The sequence below is a fragment of the Ceratotherium simum genome, chromosome 22 (genome assembly GCF_057802395.1).
Source record: "Ceratotherium simum simum isolate JZ-2026a chromosome 22, ASM5780239v1, whole genome shotgun sequence".
Classification (NCBI taxonomy): Eukaryota; Metazoa; Chordata; class Mammalia; order Perissodactyla; family Rhinocerotidae; genus Ceratotherium; species Ceratotherium simum.
The window spans coordinates 28,978,004-28,998,626 of NC_141921.1; the positions used below are offsets into that span (position 1 = coordinate 28,978,004).

General features: G+C 50.1%; 1 protein-coding gene, 1 long non-coding RNA gene and 4 other non-coding genes across 8 annotated transcripts; 5 read left to right on the forward strand and 1 right to left on the reverse strand.

The window, feature by feature from the left end:
• Positions 1–8,251: 8,251 nt before the first annotated feature.
• Positions 8,252–9,899, reverse strand: RAB42 (RAB42, member RAS oncogene family). Its single transcript, XM_004425838.3, has 2 exons — positions 9,661–9,899; positions 8,252–9,080 (listed from the first exon to the last, which is right to left on the reverse strand). The coding sequence occupies exons 1-2, from the start codon at positions 9,897–9,899 to the stop codon at positions 8,657–8,659; spliced, it is 663 nt and encodes a 220-aa protein (XP_004425895.1). The 3' UTR covers positions 8,252–8,656.
• Positions 9,900–16,859: 6,960 nt separating this feature from the next.
• Positions 16,860–20,508, forward strand: LOC106801147 (uncharacterized). 3 transcript variants are annotated; one of them, XR_015555800.1, is made up of 6 exons: positions 16,860–17,624; positions 18,075–18,126; positions 18,892–18,990; positions 19,288–19,370; positions 19,710–19,759; positions 20,382–20,508. It is a non-coding gene; the product is annotated as an uncharacterized LOC106801147 (long non-coding RNA). The 3 variants fall into 3 exon arrangements; XR_001390492.2 differs by lacking the exon at positions 18,075–18,126 and having other exon boundaries at positions 17,001–17,624; XR_015555799.1 differs by lacking the exon at positions 16,860–17,624 and having other exon boundaries at positions 17,631–18,126.
• LOC147914109 (small nucleolar RNA SNORA16B/SNORA16A family) lies at positions 18,416–18,550 on the forward strand. The gene has a single exon (XR_015555901.1). It is a non-coding gene; the product is annotated as a small nucleolar RNA SNORA16B/SNORA16A family (small nucleolar RNA).
• Positions 19,040–19,170, forward strand: LOC147914110 (small nucleolar RNA SNORA44). Its single transcript, XR_015555910.1, has one exon. It is a non-coding gene; the product is annotated as a small nucleolar RNA SNORA44 (small nucleolar RNA).
• Positions 19,398–19,530, forward strand: LOC147914111 (small nucleolar RNA SNORA61). The gene has a single exon (XR_015555912.1). It is a non-coding gene; the product is annotated as a small nucleolar RNA SNORA61 (small nucleolar RNA).
• LOC147914112 (small nucleolar RNA SNORD99) lies at positions 20,236–20,309 on the forward strand. Its single transcript, XR_015555894.1, has one exon. It is a non-coding gene; the product is annotated as a small nucleolar RNA SNORD99 (small nucleolar RNA).
• Positions 20,509–20,623: the final 115 nt, after the last annotated feature.

Sequence of the window (20,623 nt, forward strand, 5' to 3'; positions counted from 1 at the left end):
TAGAGTCAAAAGACTTCAGTTCTTGATCAGCTGTGTGACAGGTGAGTGGCCTCATCTAGCTGAGTCTTGTCCTAGCTGCACATTGAGGGGCTTGTTCATTCAGTGAGTATTTAGATGCTGTGCCTGTGCTAGGCCGGGGCTACAATGATGAACAGAAACACAGGGAGCAATCCTGCGACCGGATAAATGGAAAACTGCCACCATGAAAGGGCTGCAAAGGAGAGGTTCACAGGACTGGAAGAGGGGGGTCTGACCAGTTGAGCCATAATTTGAGGGGCCCAGGTGAAGGGGAATGGGGATGTGTTGCAAGGAGAGAGAACTGCATGTATGGCAGCCCTGAGGCAGCGTGGTGAGGTGAGTCGGGCCAGGTCAGCCAGTGCCTTGTAAGCCCAGCAAAGAGTGGGCTTTACCCGAAAAGGAACAGGAGCCATTGAAGGATTTGAAGCAGGAGCATGACATGGTCCGATTTGCATTTTGAAAAGATCACTTGGCCAGCAGTGGTGGACAGATAGATTGGAGGGGAAGAGCGAGGGCAATTGTGGCAGCAGAGATTCATTAGAAGACTGCTGCCTGGCTTGAGGTGGTGGTAAAGTGGAGAGAGAAGGTGAACTTGAAAGATGTTGACGTGGTGTGCTCGCAGGCCTTGGTGACTGAATGTAGGGGTACAGGAGAGAAGGGTGTCACCGAGTCATCTGTAAGGGATCCTCTGACAGTGTGTCCCTCTCTGGTGCAACTCAGCCCCACACCTTGGGCACAAGGCACTCTATTTCGCTAAGCTAAGGAACTACATGCACTTGACTTAGATCCCCAGAGCCTAGCACAGGGCTGAGCACGCAGAGGACTTAACACGTGCTGAGCAGCTCGAGGGGTAGCAGGGCTGATGGATTCGAGGGCTCCAGTGTCGGGAGGGTCTTTGTAGAGTGCTTCCTAGGTGCCATGTGCTGTGCTAAGCACCTTCCATGGATAAGCTCATTGTGTTTTCCCAACAAGTATGAAGAAGAAAGAATATGCCTAGTATGTGTCAAGCACTTTCTTTGCAATATCTTGTTTAATCCCATTTTCCAATGAGGAAACTAAGACTTAGAGAATTTAAGTAATTTACTCAAGATCACACAGCAAGTAGTGATGGTGCTGAGATTTCAGCCAAGTCCATCTGACTCCAGAGCCGGCACTCCTTAACTGTGCCCTAAACCGTCTTCCTCAGTCCTGTGGAGACAGAGATGGGAGTGACTAAGGAATGGGAACAGCATATGCAAAGGCCCAAAGGTATAAAGAAGTCCATGCATCAATGTGACTAAAGCACAAGGTGCAACATTAGGAGAGAAGGGCCAGAGATGAGCAGAAAGTGAGCTTGGGGGGTGGACAGCCCTCAGGCTTAATGGTGTGGTCCAGTGCCCATGCTTTGGAGGCTGCCATATGCATGCGCATGTGCATGTGAGTGTGTGTGTCTTGCAGCAATGCCTCCGGGCTTCCCACCCCTCTTTGGCCTGAGCAATATCTCTCTTAATTGTTAGTCATTTTAGGGCTATGAGAAAGTTTCCATCTGACAAGAGGATTCTGATGCTAAAAGCAGGCATATAAACAAGAAATTTGAAAACCACTGTACAGAATTGGGAGCCAGTGAAGTTTTAGAAGGAGGACTGATGTGACTATATTTGCATGTTAAAAGCCTTGCTCTGGCTGCCAGTGTGGAGAGTGGAATTGGAAGCAGGCAGGAGGGGGACCAGCTGGGAAGTTGCTGCAGTTAATTTGGACTAAAAGGAATCAGGCTTGAGAGGTTTTCCTGAGAAAGAATTAACCAAAAGGAAGGGGTAGGGGGTGGTCGCAACAACCGGGGTGTTTTGAGGACAGAGCAGGAGCCATCTGGGACGAGGAGGCCATCCTGTGGCAGGTTCCCTGTGCCTGCGTGAGGTGAAGCCGGGAGGAGAGCAGAGCTGGACTCAGGTCTTACAATTATGTGTAGTTAGAATAGAAAAGTTCCCTAGAGTCACCCAATGGAGCCCCTTATTTTACAGCTAAGAACAGCGGGGTCCAGAGAGGTCATGTGATGTTTCTGAAGTGTGCTCTTGGCCTCCAAGGCCCCTTCTCTTGCCCCTTCTCTTCCTAGGATGTGGGCTCTCCCCCTCGGGGGTGGGTGGTGTAGAAGGCAGGGGGCAGGGGCCAAGCCCAGGGTCCTGCCACTGCCATATTCACCAGAACCTTTCCTGGCCAGCTGTGACCCAGAACTGGAGCTTCACCTGGACCCCAGGCTCTACCTCCACAAAGTGCATGGAGAAGTCCACCCCCAGCATCTGGGTGATGCCCTCAACAAAGATGTCCTCCCATTAGTGACTCAACAAGGATGATATGCCCCCGGTCGAGTCTCCTAGAAGGATGATGTGGAACTGGTACTGCCCGAGAGCGAACAGGGGATGCAGGAGCCCAGCACGGAGCAGTGAGGCCAGAGCTGAGGCACAAAGCATGTGGCCCTGTGGCTGGTTCAGACTTGCAGCGAGAGAGCTCAAGCCAGAACCCAAAGGCGATCAGGGGCTTCTAGGTTTAGGCTCCCCAGGACACGCCCAGACCCAGGCTTAGTGAAGCCTCTGGACACCTCTGCAAGGACATATCATAGAGTGCCATTTGAAACCACCTTGCAGGGCCGGCCCCGTGGCTTAGCGGTTAAGTGCGCGCACTCTGCTGCTGGCGGCCCGGGTTCGGATCCCAGGCGTGCACCGATGCACCGCTTGTCAGGCCATGCTGTGGCGGCGCCCTATATAAAGTAGAGGAAGATGGGCATGGATGTTAGCCCAGGGCCAGTCTTCCTCAGCAAAAAGAGGAGGATTGGCAGATGTCAGCTCAGGGCTGATCTTCCTCACACACACAAAAAAAGAAACCACCTTGCAGAGCTGGTTCCCCTAAAGACAGAAGCAGGGCTTCCCCAAAATAGAAGCCCTGGTCCTATATCCCCAGGTGGCAGCTTGAAAGACTGTGGGCAGCAGGCCACAGCTCCCATATGCTAGGACGTCCCTTCTTCCTCTCTGCTGGCCTGAGTCCCAGCCCTCGGACCTGTACCTGCAAGAATGAGGGTCGTGCAATGCAAAGCTTGCCTTTCCCTACTGAGACGTCACAGAAGTCATCCTAGCCAGGGGCCCTGGAAAGATCCTCCCGCACCTGTCAACAACAGACTGAGCACCTGTTCCCTGCCAGGGCCAGGATCCTAAGAATAAATATTCGTAAAGCGAGGGGGAGAAGTAACACAAGACTGGCCATTCCTCTTGATATTTGTTGAGGCTGAATTAAGGATACAAGGAGTTCCTTATACTATTTTATACTTTATACTAGCTGCTTTATTCTTGGGTATGTTTGAAAATTTCCATAATAGTTTTTTTTTTTTTTTTTTTTTTTTTTTTGCTGAGGAAGATTTGCCCTGAGCTAACATCCATTGCCAGTCTTCCTCTACTTTATATGTGGGACACTGCCACAGCATGGCTGGTGAGTGGGGTAGGTCCGCAACTGGGATCTGAACCCACAAACCCTGGCTGCCAAAGCGGAGCACGTGTAACTTGAACCACTTGGCCACAGGGCCAGGCCCTCTGTAATAGTTTTAAGAAGCCCACTGCTCCCCTGCCCAAGGCAGCCTCCCCAAGAGAATCAGCCCTGGCCTTGAAGAACTACAGTCTAGTGGGGCAAAAAGATAAAGACAATAGAGCCTGAAATCTCCAAAGAAGGGAGCCACTCAAGTGCCTGAAGGCTCAGAGAAGGAACTGATACATTAGGTCGGACCAAGCCTTGAAGGATGAACTGAATTTTGACAGAGATGGAGGAAGGACATTCCAGGCAAAGGAACAACCATGAAAGACACAAAGGGAGCTTGTTGGCAGAAGGAACTTAACATTTATCGGGCAGTTAACATACATCATATTTAATCCTCTAACAAGCCTGTGAGGTGGGAATCGTTCTCATTTTACCATGAAGAGACGGAGGCTCAGAGGTAGAGCGTAGAGGCTGGGTCCCCCCTGGACGCCTTCTGTTCCAGCCTGTGCATGGCGGGCAGCATGGGTCTTCCCTCTTCACCCACTGCTCCCAGAGCAGGCAGGGTCTTCAGAAAGGGTCCCCTGGGTGACAGACTTTGGCTCTGTTCCTTCTCCAGGGCAAAGGGGGTGGATTCAGACCTGGATTGCAAGGTTTTCAGGCTGAGGAAGCAGCTCACAGAAAGGCCTAGAGGCCAAGGAGCCTGACCTGTCAAAGCTGCTGTGGCTGGAGGGTTTGGCCAGGGTGCTGCCTTGGAGAGGGAGCTTTGCTTGCTCAGAATAGCCTAGGGATAGACCTAAAGGGATGATTCTAGAACTTCACCCTTAGCAAGAAAGCAGAGCGCAGTCCACATCTCTAGAAGGGGGTCAGGATTGTAAGAACTTTGTTAGAGTCTGGAATCATTATTTCTCCAAAGTAGTTACTTTGGTAGTGTCTGTTCCGTTACAGTGATTAATAGCAAAACCCTCAGGGGAAGGAGCAGGGGACTCCATTTCGGGAATTCCCACCTTGTGACAAGCACTCCCCTTGATTTCTCATCTGATCCTTTCTACAACCCTTTGAGTTAGATATTAAAGCCCCATTTTATCATTATCATTAGCCCCATTTATCATTAGCCCCATTTTACAGATGAGTCCGCTGAGGCTTAGGATGATGAAGTGAGTTTCCCAAGGTCCCACAGTTATACATAGTGGAGGTGGGATTCAAACCCAGGTCTGACTGCCAAGCCTGCCCTATTTTGGCAGCTGGGATAATGTGATAGTTAAGAGGAGGTGATATCACCGAGAGGCAGGTGGGCTGCGGCTGTCCAGGCAAAGGAAACAGTGCAATGCCCCGGGCTGCAAGTGGTTCGGAATCTGGCTGGGCAAAGTGGGTGGAGATGCAGCAGGCCCCAGATCAGGAAGGGCCTGGCCGGGGTGGTAGGGGGAAGAATCTGGATTTTATCCTGTAGGTGATGGGGAGCCAGAGAAGGATTCTAGCAGGGGAGCAGCCAGGTCAAATCTGTACTTTAAAAAGATCCCGCTGGGGCAATGTGGGTGCTGACACACAGGACACCCTAGAGGCCTGAGACCTCAAGAGGGGTGGCACGATCTGCACTAGAGACCAGGGGCCTGAACTGTGACAGTGATGACAAACTGGGTGTGGGGCCTGCTCCCAGGACAGAGGGCCTGCTTCTGAACAGTGGTGGGAGGTGAGGCTCAGCTCTTAGGTGGGCCTGCCCCTCTCGGCCTCCTCCCCTCGCTCCACTGCTGTCCTCTGCCTTTCCTCTAGCCAGCGGGCTGGGAGGGCTGCAACCTTCGGCTTGTCCAGAATCACACCCTTCAAAGCCACACAGAGTCTCCAGAGGTTTTGCTACACTAAGGGGGCTTGTGAGGGTGGGCTCAGAGCCCTGAGGCAAGGTAGGACCTTCCAGGCCTGGCCCAAGGCTGTGGACGAGGCTAGTGGAGCACTAAACCAGCCTGGGTTCACCAATTCAGCCACCTCAGTTTCCCACCCCTGACGTTAGGTCCCTGTCTGTGAAATGGACAAGATCGGCCGACCTCACACGGTTGCTGCGGGGTTGTTAATAAGCCACTAGCAATAGAGATAGCCACAGTGCGTGAGCCCGTACGTGTGGTAGAGGTTCACATAATGCAGCATTTAATCCTCACAACAACGCTGTGAGACAGAAACTATTATTATCCCCACTTCACAGATGGGAAACTGAGGCTGAGATGGTTAGAGAGATGTGTGACTCCAGCCTGCTGAACATTCCTCAAGGGGGTCAGCTGGGGACAATGGGCATCGTCTCTGCCCTGGAGGTAGACCCTGCCCTGGGTGGGCTGGGCTTCAGGCTGCTTCTCTAGTGCTGGGCCAGAATGCCGGGGGGAAGCTCAGTTTTTATTTCCTCTCTTTCTCTGGGGACTTAGGGGTTTGTTTCGAGCACCTGACGGCCAAGTCCATTCCCAGAACCAGCTGCTCACCTCCCAAACAAGCTTCAGATCAGACCTGTCCTACGGGGAAGCTCCAGAAGATTAGAAGCTACAGGCCCAGCTGAAGGTCACTCCCTGCTTCTTCACTACATTCTAGCTGCTCAGATCTCCAGTAAATCCTAGAGGAGCCCAGCTCTTCCTTGCCTCGGGGTTCCTCCCATTACTGGCTTCACATAACCTCTCTGGGCCTCAGTCTCCACGTCAGTAAAATGGAATAATGATAGTACCTGGTACCTACCTCACTACATAAGAAGTGCTCAGTCAATGCTGGCCCGTTCCTTCTGCCCAGATCTCTGCTCTTAGCTTGGCTTCTCCTCCTCCTCCAGGTCTCAGCTCAAAGGTCATCTCCTGAGAGAGGCCCTCCATGACCACCTGCTCTAAAGAGGCCCCCGTCACTCTCAGTCGCATCTCCCGGATCTGTGGTCTTTATAGCACTGAGAACTGGAAATCATTTCATTCACTTATTGCCTCATTTTTTTCTCTCTTCTACTAGAATGTCAGCCCCAGGAGGGATTTTCTGTCGTATGCACTGATATGAAGACGACACTGATGTGAATATGATACGATTTCCAGAGCCCAGAATAAAGTAGATGCTCATTTAAAATTTGATAAAGGGGCTAGACCAGTGGCATAGTGGTTAAGTTCAGTGTGCTCCGCTTCGGCGGTCTGGGTTTGTGGGTTCAGATCCCGGGCATGGAACTACACCACTCATCATGTCATGCTGTGGCAGCAACCCACGTGTAAAGTGGAGGAAGATTGGCACAGATGTTAGCTCAGGGCTAATCTTCCTCAGCAAAAAATAAAATTAAATTAAAAAATTGATAAAAAAAATTTGGTGAAAGAATGATAACATGCTCTAAAGCAAATCATTTCCGGGGGCCAGCCCCATGGCTTAGCGGTTAAGTGCGTGCACTCCACTACTGGCGGCCTGGGTTTGGATCCCAGGCACGCACCGATGCACCACTTCTCTGGCTATGCTGAGGCCGCGTCCCACATACAGCAACTAGAAGGATGTGCAACTATGACATACAACTATCTACTGGGGCTTCGGGGAGAAAAAGGGGAAAAAAAAAAAGGAGGAGGATTGGCAATAGATGTTAGCTCAGGGCCGGTCTTCCTCAGCAAAAAAAAAAAAAAAAAAAAAGCCAATCATTTCCCTCTCCTGACCCAAGCTTTCCCATCTGTGAAATGGGGATAACTGTGCCGACCTTGCAAGATTGTCATAAGGATGAGTGATGATGTTTTAAAAAGAGGAGGCAGTCAGTGCATAGTGAGACCCACCCGGCCCAGTCACCATGGGAGGAAGCTGAGAAACTCACCCTGACTGAACACCTCCCAAGAACCCTAGGAAGGAAGGACTATCAGTCACTTGTTATTGAGAAGGAATGTGAGACTCAAGGAGGTGGAGTGACCGGCCCCAGGTCACAAAGTGAGTTAAGTGGGTGTACTCTTTTTGCTGTGGCAACTGCCCGTGCCCTTCCCATGCCCAGTGGCACAATGACACCCCAAGCGACACCCTCTACACTTACTGAGATTCTTCCCAACATAAACAACATCTCCTCCATGAAGCTTGCCCTGATTGCTCCCAAACATTCTCTGACTAGCAGTTTCTGTTTCAAGGTAGACTGAGATGGAGATTGTTGTGCAGACATTAGGAGATTCTTGAGATCAATACCTGCTTGGGGGAGGGAAGGAAGGAAGCAGGACTGAGCAGAGGAGGAATTTAGCTGTGATGTTGTCACAACAGTGGCCCCCCCATAGAGAGTGTTAAGCTGGGTTTGACCTTCAGAGTTGTCCAGTGTTGGGATAAGAGGTCTGGGCCTTTGAACAGCTCCCCCCATTACACTGACATTGGAAGTGGGCTGCCCCTGAGGGGGTGGGCACTTCCCAGAAAGGGCTGCAAGTTGAGGACCATCATCAGGCAGCACTCCCAGCAGCCGGGTGGGGCGGCCATAGGTTGGTTCTTCAGCCCTGAAGGGGATCTTGGTGGCTAACCGTGGCATCCACTGTGTGCCCAACACGGGAGCTGCTCATTCACGTTCATCCCTTCTCCCAGATCCAGATGCAGCCCCTGGCCTTGGAGTAGGGGCAGGGGCTGCAACCCTGGGTTTGAGGCCACACTTGAAGACTCATCCAAGCCTCAGCACCCAAGGAGTCTCCGAGGCCGGCTCGCCCTGAAATTCCCTGCACCCATCCTCGCCTGTGCAGCGGCGTCCAGACGCTGAGCATCTCAGCGTCCAGACGCTGAGCATCTCAGCGTCCGAGCCCAGGAACGCTGCCAGAAATGGCCACATCCCGGCCAAGAGAGGAAGGAGTGTTGGTGACAACTCTGGGCATTCACTTCTCCCTGACTGGCAGGCTCTGGCTGAGCATATCCCATCCATTATCTCATTCACACCCACACCTTCCCTGAGAGCTGGGGTCTTTTATAGCCCCATTGACGAACAAGGAAACAGGATCAATGACAGAAGCTGCACACCCGGCCCTAGACATTTCTGGTAGAAAGGGGCTGAGCTCCCGAGACGCCAAAATCCAGGAGGTGTGACTTTGCCAGGATACTGTTTATATTAACCCTTTGGATATATTTCGCCATTTGCCCTCCAGAGGGATGCTAACTCTCCCCTCCCACCAGCTGCTCTGAGGTTGGCACTGCTTTAACCCTTTCCCTCCCAGAGTCAACACTGGCATGGGCCTGGGTGCTGCTTCCTGCTGGGGGGCCTGGCGATTTGGGTCTTGTGGATGAGCCGCACACCCCACCGGTCCTCCTCCAGCTTGATGTCCCCCTGCTGCAGGGCCCGCTGGATGGCGTCAGCGAGGGTGTCGAAGGCCAGATCCACATTGCAGTTGCTTTTGGCTGAGGTCTCCATGAAGGCCATGCCCAGGGAGGCGGCCAGTTCCTCTGCCTCCTGAGCCGAGACACAACGGGTGCTCTGCAGGTCACTCTTGTGGCCAACCAGCAGGAAGATCGCCTTGTCGGGGCCCTGAGTGGCCATGACCTCCTGGTGCCAGTCTGGGATGTGTTCAAAGGACTTCCTGTTTGTCACATCAAAGACCAGCAGGACACCCACCATGTTCCGGTAGAAGGACCTGGTGATGCACCTGATAGGGTTGAAGAGTGAATTGGAAGAAGCTTATGCCTTCAAGACACCCCCAGAGGCTGCACACCCCCCCATCCACTGACTGCCTCATACTCCCCATATAGCTCATTTCACACTGTCCTGCGCCTTTGTTCCCCATATCCGGTGTCTGTGTCTCTTCCAAGAGACTGCGTCCTCCACAGTTAGGAAGCAAGTATAAGGTGGTCTTTGTTTCCCCATTCTTTGCCTGCAAACTCCTACGCATCCTTCAAGGCCAACATAATCTCTCTTCCTTTTATATCTCCTTGACACCTCCCTCTGCGTGCTCCCGTGGGCTCTCTCAGCACCCAGCTCATTCACCCCTCCAGCTTTCAATGTCAGATCTTCCCACCGCTCCCCGCAAACCCTGAATGTTCCTCTAGGGTGGCACCAGGTCTCAGGGGCTTGGCCCCCCGCCAGCTGTATTGGTAGGTTGAATGACTCAGAGAGAAGGACCAGAGACCAGGTTGACCCCTCTGAGGGGCCCCCATGGCCAGGGGGACAGGCATCAACCCCCTCGGTCAGAGGTCCCACCTCCCAGCCCGTGGCCCCCGCGCCCGCACCTGAAGCGCTCCTCGCCCGCGGTGTCCCAGAGCTGCAGCTTGACGCGGGGCCCGGCCGGCAGCTGCAGCGCGCGGCTGTAGAACTCGACGCCGACCGTGGGCGTCGACTCCGCCTCGGGCTCGGGCTCGGGGGTCCGGGGCGCGCCCGCCACGTAGCGCCGCAGCAGCGACGTCTTGCCCACCGCGGCGTCCCCCAGCAGCGCGATCCGGAACTGGTAGCGGCAGCCCCCAGCCTCCATGGCCCCGGCTCGCCTCCCGCCCGCCCCGCGGTCATCGGTCCGGCCCCGCCCCGGGCCCCGGGCCCGCCCCCGCGCCAGGCGGGCCGCTGAGCGGTCACCGCCGCACGGAGGACTGTGGGGCCCGGTGGCGTTTTCAGCACAGGGGTCACCGGACCCCGAGGAAGCTGGCCAAGTCACTTCCTCTCTCGAAGCCTCAGTTTTCTCCCCTGTGAAATAGGATGATGATAACCTCTCCTGCAGAGGACGAAGAGATGCAACTAGACAGCATGGGGAGGAGGACCCTACAGGAGGGGTCGGCAACCAAACGCCCTGGCCCGAGACTACCAGCGCCAGGGCATCCACTTCATTCACTCATGCGTTGGGATTGTTTCTCCCTCCAGCTCCGCTCTCCTGTTAATTCCCCAGTTGGGCCCCTGCTTCGGGACCTGGAGAAAGCTAATGGTGTCTAGGTGCTCTCTCCACACCCAGCTGCCCTTTTCCCGGAGCCCCATGGGCCCTGGCCTGGGGCCTCTTTTTCAACGTTCAGATTCAATGTGCAACAGCCCCCATGGCTTCCTCCGTGCCCGCCGTGGGACTTGGACACTCGGTAGAGGAGGCAGGACAGACAGACAACTGCAATTCCAGAGGGAGTGCAGTTGGCCTGTGTACTGGACAGCTAAAATTTATGAGGCCAGATGGTCAGTTCCCTACGTTCTATGGACAACAACCCTTTGAGAGGGCTGTAGTGAGCCCATTTTAGAGCTGAGGAGACTGAGGCTCAGATGTGTGGCTTGTCTCAGGTCACACAGCAGTCCTAGGACTCACATCCTGGTTTGCCTCACTCTTGGTCACCCCCCATGAGGCCAAAAGAGGTGCCTGCAAATCAAATCCCAAGAGTTGCAGGACATCATGGTCAGCTCCCACTTGGGTTAGGGGCAAGGGCAAGGAAGGCCTGTCTGCTTCCAAGATCCACTCCCCCCTTCGCAGTCTGGCCTCTGGAAACCCAGGGCATCAAGGCTGCAGTTCTGGCTGGTCCCAAACAGCTCGCTCGTCTATTGGTTTAATCCCACTGTTGCGCTGTGGGTGGATTTTACCAGTTTAACTTGTTTTGGGAAATTGGAGGTGGGGGGAAATCCTCACTGCTGCAAACCATCATAACATCACATTTCCTGCTCACACAACCTTGTGAGTAGGTGTTGTTATTCTGCCCATTTTTATAGATGAGAAAACTGAGGCTCAGAGAAGTTAAATAACCAGTCCTAGGTCATTCAGCAAGGAAGACTGAGACTAGCTGCCAAGTCCATCCAAGGCCAAAGCCTTGTTTGCTAATTCTGTTTCTGCCAGACAGGTTGGGGATCTGGGAAGTCCCAGGTTTTCTTCTGGCTGACTCAAAACAAATCAATGAGAAGCCATTTTGTCAGGTCTCCATGTAATCGCTGTCATTGGTCACCTGCATGGTAGAGCCTGAAGGGGCCCAAGTCTCTGCTCGCCTCTACCTCCAGGAGTAGGAGAGAGAGGAGCCTGAGAATCCAGGAACCACGAGGAGCCTCAGGAAGGGTGTGTGTGTTGGGGGAGGAATCTCCCTGCCAGCTCTGCCCAAACCAAGAGAGTTGGCCCCACTCCCACCTGCCCCAATGATTTCTCCGGTGGGATGTTCTCCTCACCTTGCTCAGTTCAGCTGGATAAATATTTTTTGCCTGAGGCCCGGGTGGATGCCCCTAGCCCCTTCTTGACTTCCCACTGCTGCTCTGAGCTCTAACCGTGCTAAGCATCTGTCCTCTTCTCAGCCCTCTGCCAGGAACACTCCTCTTCTGCTCTTCAGACCCCTACTTCAGGCCTCAGGTTAGATCTCCATCCTCAGGAAGTCCCTCACTGACTGGCCAATGAGGTCATAGGCCCTTTGTCCACTGTGATGTCTGTCTCCCTCCTGGGCTCTGGCCCCTTGAGGGCGGGGACCGATGGTTGTATCCTCAGTGCTTGGCACAAAGGAGGAACTCAGTGAATAACGAATGAATGAAAGTGAATAAGTGCTATTAATTCATTCATTCATTCCTTATTCATTCAAATGCAATAGACCTAGGCTCAGGGAGCTACAGGGACAGAGAAGAACTCTTGGAGGAGGTGATGCTGAAGCAGCATCTCAAAGGACAAGTGGGAGCCGGGAGGCCAGGGAGGAAGGGCATTCCAGGCAGAGGCAGCTGGGCAAAGGCAGAGAGGCATGAACCAGCTTGAAATGCAGTTTGAACCCAGCCTTCCCAGAAGCCTCTGTGGTCAGTGCATGTGGGCAGTGTGCATTGTCAGCATCCAGCTCCTTGAACTTCCTCTCCTAGACGCTCCTGCTGTGGGCTGAGGTCACGTGTCTGCCTCTGACTGCACCTGGCACCGGAATCCACATGTCAGCTGACCTTGCCCCAGACTCACTACGTGACCCCGGGGGAGAAGTTATTTCCCCGCCCCAACCCTGCTTTCCCTTCTGCTGAGTGAGGCAAATCACGGAGCCCACTTCACAGGGTGGTTCTGGAGGAACTGTGTAACGCAGCAGGTAAGGTTATGCACATGTGCATTAGACAGATCTGGGGTTTACTGCCACTTACTAGGTATGTGGCCTTGGCCAGATTTTAGTCATTAATTAATTCATTCGCTTAGTAATTATTTCAATAAGTGCTGGCCATCTCATATACCAGGCACTTATATAGCAGTGAAAATGAAGACACAATCCCTGTTCTTGGGGAGCTCACATTGTAATGGAGAAGACAGAAAATGAATACATACCTAATGTGATAACAGGGAGCAGGAAGTGCTATAAATAACAGTCAAGCAGTGCAACGACTTGAAGGGTGGCAGGGTGCTATACAAAATAGGGGGGCGTGAGGAGGTGATGTTTGAACAGAAACCCAGGGGAAGTGAGGGAGTGAGGGAGTGGAGTGGATGCCTGTGATATTCAGGGAGGATAGTTCCAGGCAGGAAGAACAGCAAGTGCACAGGCCCTGAGGTGGGAGCAGGCAAGGGGTTCTCAAGAAGAGCAGAGAGGCCGGGAAGAGGGAGCAGAATGAATGAGGAAGCAAGTGGCAGGCAATGAGAGCAGACAGGAGGAGGAGCCAAATCACACGGGGCTTCAGAGGCCATCATGTGGACTTCAGCTTTTACTCCAAATGTGTTGAGGAGTCAGTGATTTGGGGGCAGGTGAATTACATGATTTAAATTTTTTTCTTGCTTACTTTTTTTTTATATCTTTATTGAGGTATAATTGACACACAAACTACACATATTAAAAACGTACAATATGACGAGCTTTCACATAAGTGTACATCCATGAAACCATTACCACAATCAAGTAATGAACATCCTGGGGCCAGCCCCATGGCCTAGTGGTTAAGTTTGGCATGCTCTGCTTCGGCAACCCGGGTTCAGTTCTCGGGCACAGACCTACACCACTCATCGGCAGCCGTGCTGTGGCGGCATCCCACATACAAAATAGAGGAAGATTGGCACAGATGTTAGCTCAGGATGATTCTTCCTCAAGCAAAAAGAGAAAGATTAGCAACAGGTGTTAGCTCAGAGCTAATCTTCCTCAGGAAAAAAAAAAGATAGTGAACATCTATCACCCCCAAAATTTCCCCATGTCCTTTTCTGAGTCTTCTCTCCTGACCCCCCACTCCCAGGCAACCACTAATCAGCTTTCCATCACTAGAGATTAGTTTGCATTTTCTAGAATTGTATAGAAATGAAATCATACGTATGTAGTCTTCAGCTTCTTTCACTCAACAACATTATTTTAAGATTCTCCATTTTGTTGCATGTATGAGGTTTGTTCCTTTTCATAACTGGGTAGTAGTCCACTGTATGAATCTACCACAATTTGTTTATCCAAGCCCCTGTTGAAGGACATTGGGTTGTTTCCAGTCTGGCTATTACAAATAAAACTGCTATGAACATTCATGTTCAAGTCTTTGCGTGGATGTACGCTTTCCTTTCTCTTGGGAAATACCAAGTAGTGCAATGTTGGGTTATACGGTAGGTGAGTGTTTTACTTTTTAAGAAACTGACAAAGTGTTTTCAAAAGTGATTGTACCATTTTACAATTCTGAACACTGTATGAAAGTTCTAGGGGCTCTACTTTCTTGTTATCACTTGATACTCTCAACCTTTTTAATTTTTAGCCATTCCAATGAGTTGGTAATATTATCTCATTGTAGTTTTAATTTGCATCTCCCGAATGACTGATGATGTTGGTCATCATTTCATGTATTTATTTGTCATCTGTTTATCTTCTTCGGTGAGGTGTCTTTCAAATTTTATGCCCACTTTTTTTAATTGAGTGGTTTCACTTTTTATTATTGAGTTTTAAGAATTCTTTATGTTGTAGATACAAGTCCCTTGTTGGATATATGTTTTGCAAATATTTTCTCCCAGTTTGTCTCTTGCCTTTTTTTTTTTTTTTTGTGAGGAAGATCAGCCCTGAGCTAACATCCACGCCAATCCTCCTCTTTTTGCTGAGGAAGACTGGCCCTGCGCTAACATCAGTGCCCATCTTCCTCCACTTTACATGGGATGCCACCACAGCATGGCCTGACAAACAGTGCATTGGTGTGCACCCGGGATCCGAACCCCAGCTGCCAGCAGCAAAGAACGTGCACTTACCGGCTACACCACAGGGCCAGCCCCTGTCTCTTACTTTTTATTTTCCTAATAATGTCATTTAAGATCAAGAGTTTTTAATTTTGATGAAATGTAACTTATTAATTCAACATTGTATTGGAGGTGCTAGCCAGTACTATAAGACAAGAAAAAGAAATAAAAGGCATCCAGATTAGGAAGGAAGAAGTAAACCTGTCTTTATTCACAGACATGTGAAAAATCCTAAAGAACTTACAAAAAAGCTACTAGAACTAATAAGTGAACTAATAAGAACTAATTAGCAAGGTTGCAGGATACAAATCAATATGCAAAAGTTAATTCTTTATCCATATACTAGCAATGACCATTTGGAATTTGAAATTGACAAAAATAATACCATTTATAATAGCATCAAAAATATGAAAAACTTAGGGATAAATTTGACAAACAGGGCCAGCCCCGTGGCTTAGCGGTTAAGCGCGCGTGCTCCACTGCTGGCGGCCTGGGTTCGGATCCCCGGCGCGCACTGACACACTGCTTGTCTGGCCATGCTGAGGCCGTGTCCCACACACAGCAACTAGAAGGATGTGCAGCTATGACATACAACTATCTACTGGGGCTTTGGGGGAAAAAAATAAATAAATAAAATTAAAAAAAAAAGCTACAGTAATCAAGACAGTGTAGTTTTGAGTACAGAAACAGACCCCTACACATGATTTTGATCAATTGAATTTTTTTTTTTGGTGAGGAAGATCAGCCCTGAGCTAACATCTGATGCCAATCCTCCTTTTTTTTTTTCCCCTGAGGAAGACTGGCCCTGAGCTAACAACCGTGCCCATCTTCCTCTACTTTATATGGGATGCCACCACAGCGTGGCTCCACAAGTGGTGCATTGGTGCATGCCCGGGATCCAAACCAGCGAACCCCGGCCCGTCACAGCAAAGCACGTGCGCTTAACCGCTTGCACCACCAGGCCGGCCTCCAGGATCAATTGATTTTTGGTCAATTGACTTTTAACAAATGGGCCAAAGCAATTAGGTGGAAAAAGATAATCTTTTCAACAAATGAAGATGGAACAATTAGATAGCCATATGCGATAAATAAATAAACCTTGACTCTTATCTCACACCATACATAAAAATTCACTCAAGATGAATCATAGATCTAAATGCAAGAGCTATAACTATTAAACTTCTGGAAGAAAACATAGGAGAAAATCTTAATGTCTCTGAGTTAGGCAAAGATCTTAAAAATAGGGCATAAAAAGCACAAACTACAAAAGAAAAAAATCAATATATTGGACTTCATCAAAATTAAAAACGTTTGCTCTTTACCATCCTGGCTGGTGTGTTGAGACCAGACTATAGGCAGCAATGGCAGAATCAAGGAGACTAGTTAGGAGACTCCTGTGATCCTGTGGTTCAGCGATAATGATGGCATCACTGGAGGTGATAAGGAGATTCTTGACACATCTTAAAGGTGGAGAACACAGGATTTGCTGATGGACTGGATGTGGGATGTTAGAGAAAGAGAGTAGTTCAGGGTCACTCCAAGGACCTACTGAGAAGAGGAAGACCAGGTTTGGAGGAGGAGAGGCTGTGTTCTGAGAAGCCTATTTATTAGCCATCCAAGCGTAGATGTCAAGGAAACAGCAGGATATAAGGTCTGGAGCTCAGAAGAAAAGTGGGGCTGGAGAAACACATTTGGAAGTCATCAGAAAGTTTCTTACCGTCCCAGAGTGTGTCGCCATCTCCATAAAATGGGAATAATAGTAGTACCTACTTTTTAAAGTGTATGTAAGGATAAAAATTAACAGTGAAGCACAGAAGAGGTGCTTAATTTCTGACAAGTACTATTTGTTTTTATATTGACACATTGATTCCATGGACAAAACATACACATGGCACAATGATTATGAGTGTGGTCTCTGGGGTGGGCTCCCGGATTCCAGCTATTATATCGCTTGCTAGCTGTGATCCATTCCTCAGTTTCCTTATATGTAAAAAGGGCATAATTATAATACTTATACACAGGGCTATTATGAAAACTAGCTGAGATAATGGAGCATAGTTTACTTAGTAAGCACTCAATAAAGTTATTTATCGATTAGAAAAGAGACAAGCTTTGAACAAATAACGCATTCATCTCATGTGAGTAATCGATCGCCTCTTCCTAAGAAGCCCTCCCCAGGACCACAGAGCCCCTCCTCGAAACCCACTCAGCCGCTGCTCCTCCGCATGCCCAGGGCGGTCTGGGCGGAGCCCCTTCCCAGCTCACGGATTTAATTTCCCGACTTGGAACGTCTTCCCAGAGCCAGCCTTGATGATTCAGCGGTTAAAGTTCTGCGCGCTCCGCTTCAGCGACCCGCTTGGGTTCCCCGGTGGGGAACCACATCAGTCGTCTGTCAGTACCCATGTGTGGCAGCAGCTCCACAGAAGAACTAGAAGGACTTACAACTAGAATATACAACTATGTATTGGGGCTTTGGGGAGAGAAAAAAATGTCTTCTCAGACTGAACCCCAGAGGGCATGGCGGGTCTGATTCATTTGAGAGCCCAGTGCCCTGTATAGGACATTAACGGAGCGCTGAAAGAAGGCAGATCAGCCTCTTCCGACCCTGAAGAAACTATTTACAGGGTTCCTCCATTGCCTGCGAAAGGGATCCCGCCTTGCACTTGCGTCGGGCTAGGAGCCGGAGGCACCTCCCCTGGACGGAAGGCGAATGGACTACAACTCCCAGCGGGCTGCGCGACACGCTGCTCCAATTGTCAGGCGCGCCGCGAGGGGCGGGGTCTATATAAACCCCCTCCCGGGCCACCGTCGTCCTTTCGCTCTGCCGCCGTGTTCCTGGTGTGTTGTGTTGGAATTGCGGTGTGCTGCGATCCACGACCATCCTCCGCCGTACCCTGCTTTAGCCTCGCTGCCACCGACTCCGCACTCGCAGCTGGGGCTGCCTCCGGAGGCTGCGGGATGTTGAGCGTGGCACGGAGGAGCCGGGCCTACCGGGCTGCTGGGACCGAGGTCCAGAAGGCCACGTCGGCCACATGCGCAGTGAGAGGGGCCGGAACCCACGAGGGCAGCGCCCTTCTCCCACCTCGGCCTGCGCAGCCCTGCACTCAGGTGTGACGGGTAAGTAACGCGGGCAGGTGGCCGGGTGCACGGCAGTGTGAGCCTGAAGTGGCTGAATTTGGGGGGGGCCGCGTGGTGGTGTCACCAGACCTTGAATTGAATCTGCCTGTGACAGCTACCTGCTAGGTCATCTTGGGCAAGTGACTTCACCTAAATTTTCAGGCTGCACAACACGTTAAGGAGGTCACCCTGGTGGATATAAGGACAAGGTTTTCTGGAGGATGGGTTGTATAGTCATTCAGACCCTATTTTGAATCCCAGTTCTGTCACTTTCTATATTGATAGGCGACCTTCAGTAAGGGAACTTAATTGATCTAAACCTTATATCTGTAAAATGGGGATGATAAAATGGTGCTGTGAAGATTAAATGAGACAAAACACTGGCACATAGTAAAATAAAGTGGTAACTGGAATCTGTGGAATGTCTTTGTTCCGTTTTTTGGTCTCCAGAATGTCCCGGAGATGAATTTCAGTAGGCAGTAACGATGTGCACAGAATTTAGGTGAGTCTGGGCGGGCTTCGTGGCTTAGCGGTTAAGTGCGCGCGCTCCGCTACTGGCGGCCCCGGTTCGGATCCCGGGCGCGCACCGATGCACCGCTTCTCCGGCCATGCTGGGGCCGCGTCCCACGTACGGCAACTGGAAGGATGTGCAGCTATGACATACAACTATCCACTGGGGCTTTGGGGGAAAAATAAAGTTATTTAAAAAAAAAAACTTAAAAAAAAAAAAGAATTTAGGTGAGTCTGATGGCTGAACAGCACTTGGGTTGGTCCTGTGACCTAGATTGCCCTGTGGCCCTTATCGAAGCTGCAGCTGCTTCCACGTAGCTGCTGTGGTCAAAAAGGAGCCCAAAGTGACAGTTTTCCTTGACGGTCGCCGTTCTGTTTGCTGTAACTGATCTGCAACATTTCGGGAAAAGACAGTTCCCATTGTACCTGCCATTTCTCAGATATAGACAGACCTTTATTAAAATTCATGTTTCCAGAGGCCGACAGAAATGTTCCGTTGATGGGGTCTTGCATTTAGAGTTAACAGAATAAGGCTTTTGAGAATTAACTTGCCAAGACAGTATGGAAGGGCAGATGGGAATCGGTTGGACATCTGTACTGGGAAAATCCAGTGGCAAGTGGCAGATGCTTTGGGTCATTGCCCTCAAAAGCTTAAGGCATCAGTACCTGGACCAAAGAACAGTCAAACCTTTATGCTTCTGAAGACCAGACAAAAGGAACAATAAGATTACTCAGGACAATTTTGCTCTCATCCTAGCTGTGCCAGATGGAGGCTGCAGGATGACTGAAGTTGCTTTCTGGTTAGTGAGGACTCCGGGGTCATGACAGTGATGGAACACAGCAACCTCAGAACAAGGTAGGTTTCTTATGGAGACTTAATTTGAGAGCTACTTGGTGGGTCAGTACAGCATGTTTCCAAGGGCTGTGGCTGGTTGTAGCCATGGGATCTCCAACTGCATGCGAGAGCAACCTGGAGAGACTTTGACAGCTCAGGTCAGCATAATACCTGCAGCTGCCACTCACCTTTCCTATAATACCTCAGGAGCTGGGCTGGAAGCCTGCTACCCAAGTCCAGGTGTTTCCATTAACTTCCATGTAGATGCATATATTGGATCAACTTTTTGGTTTAGAGCTTTCACACTTTTTTCTGCAGGTTGCCTCAAGTTTCCTGGCAATGTCTGATACTGAAGAATCTGAAGCTACCGGCTTGTTGCTGTTGCTGTGCTTTAGAATAAGGTAAAGTTAGATGTTGAAGACAGCCTGACCCTCCGGTTCCCTTTCCCATCGGATCTGAACACTGGTCTTGGTGGTCGTAAAAGGAGGAAAAGTAATGCTGAACCTGGCCTCACGGCGCTTGTAGTCTGGTATAGGGCATGTGGGCTAGTTTCAAACAAGATTGAATTCTCTTTGAACTTGTTTTCTCCTTCCCTGTAAAACGAGATAATCTTATGTTTAAAGGGAGGATGTACACGAGGCTCTGGGCAGGGGGTATAGTGATTGCTGGTTAATATTTCTGTATTGCGACAGGGTTTATCAGTGGCTTTCTTGCCTCTTGATTGTGTCCTCCTTTTTTAGATGTTACCAGGAAGCTGTGTTCATCTGCAAGTATGGGTCTACAGAGCTGAGTAAGTTCAATGACCCCCTGAAGCTTTATCACAGCCTCCTTGGAGCTTCAGGTAGTGCTTGACTATTGTGAGCTCTAAGCAGTGCAGTAACTAGATATAAGGCTACTTGGGTCTATGTAAAAAATCTTAGCTTTTTAATATATCATTTACATCTGGCCTTCCCTGTGTGCTATATTTGCTAGCTGCTCATGGCCAGAGAACAAAAGTAAATGTTTCCAGTGTGACTTGGTCTATAGATTTGCCCACTGTAAAGGCCAACAGCACATTCTGCTGTGAGAATGTAGCAGAGGGGACAGCCCTGTGCTTTTTGGCAGCAGAGGCTGGTTGTTGTGAATGTGCTGTAATGGCTTGAGCTCATGCTTCATTATTTGGGGTAACCTTAAATCATGGAGTCTTACCCATCCCTCCCCAGGGAGAATGGGAGATGGATTGGGTAGAAACAGTTCCATCTCGCTCAGGGTATTTTTTTTAGGGTGACTGGTCCAGGATGAAACCTAATCTGAGTGGACATCTGTGGATGATAAATGCGGATATGGGACTGAGACCAGCTTTGAGGAAAATGCGTGGGTGGCGTTGACTAACTGGGGCAACACTAACACACTGGCTTATACTTTGTTTTCAGGAGAGAAGTGGTACGAGAAGAGGCAAGCTGAAACACAACATGTTACTTTAGGTGGAAACAGTGACTTGTTTTTTTTTTTGCTAATGCTGTACCTGGAACATAAATGACCAATAAAAGACTGAAAATATGTTTGTGTCAATTTTCTTGATGTCTCTCACATTGTTGGTTTTTCCATATCTAAATACTCCATTAGACCCAAGCTGAATTATAGTCTTAATCTCTTCATTAAAAAGGCTGACCTC

What these genes read in the sequence shown, in the direction of transcription:
- RAB42 (XM_004425838.3), bottom strand. Translation starts at nt 9,899, where the DNA reads ATGGAGGCTGGGGGCTGCCGCTACCAGTTCCGGATCGCGCTGCTGGGG. An exon ending in GCGGGCGAGGAGCGCTTCAG is followed by an intron (nt 9,081 to 9,660) that starts GTGCGGGCGCGG and finishes CAACCCTATCAG; the next exon opens with GTGCATCACCAGGTCCTTCT.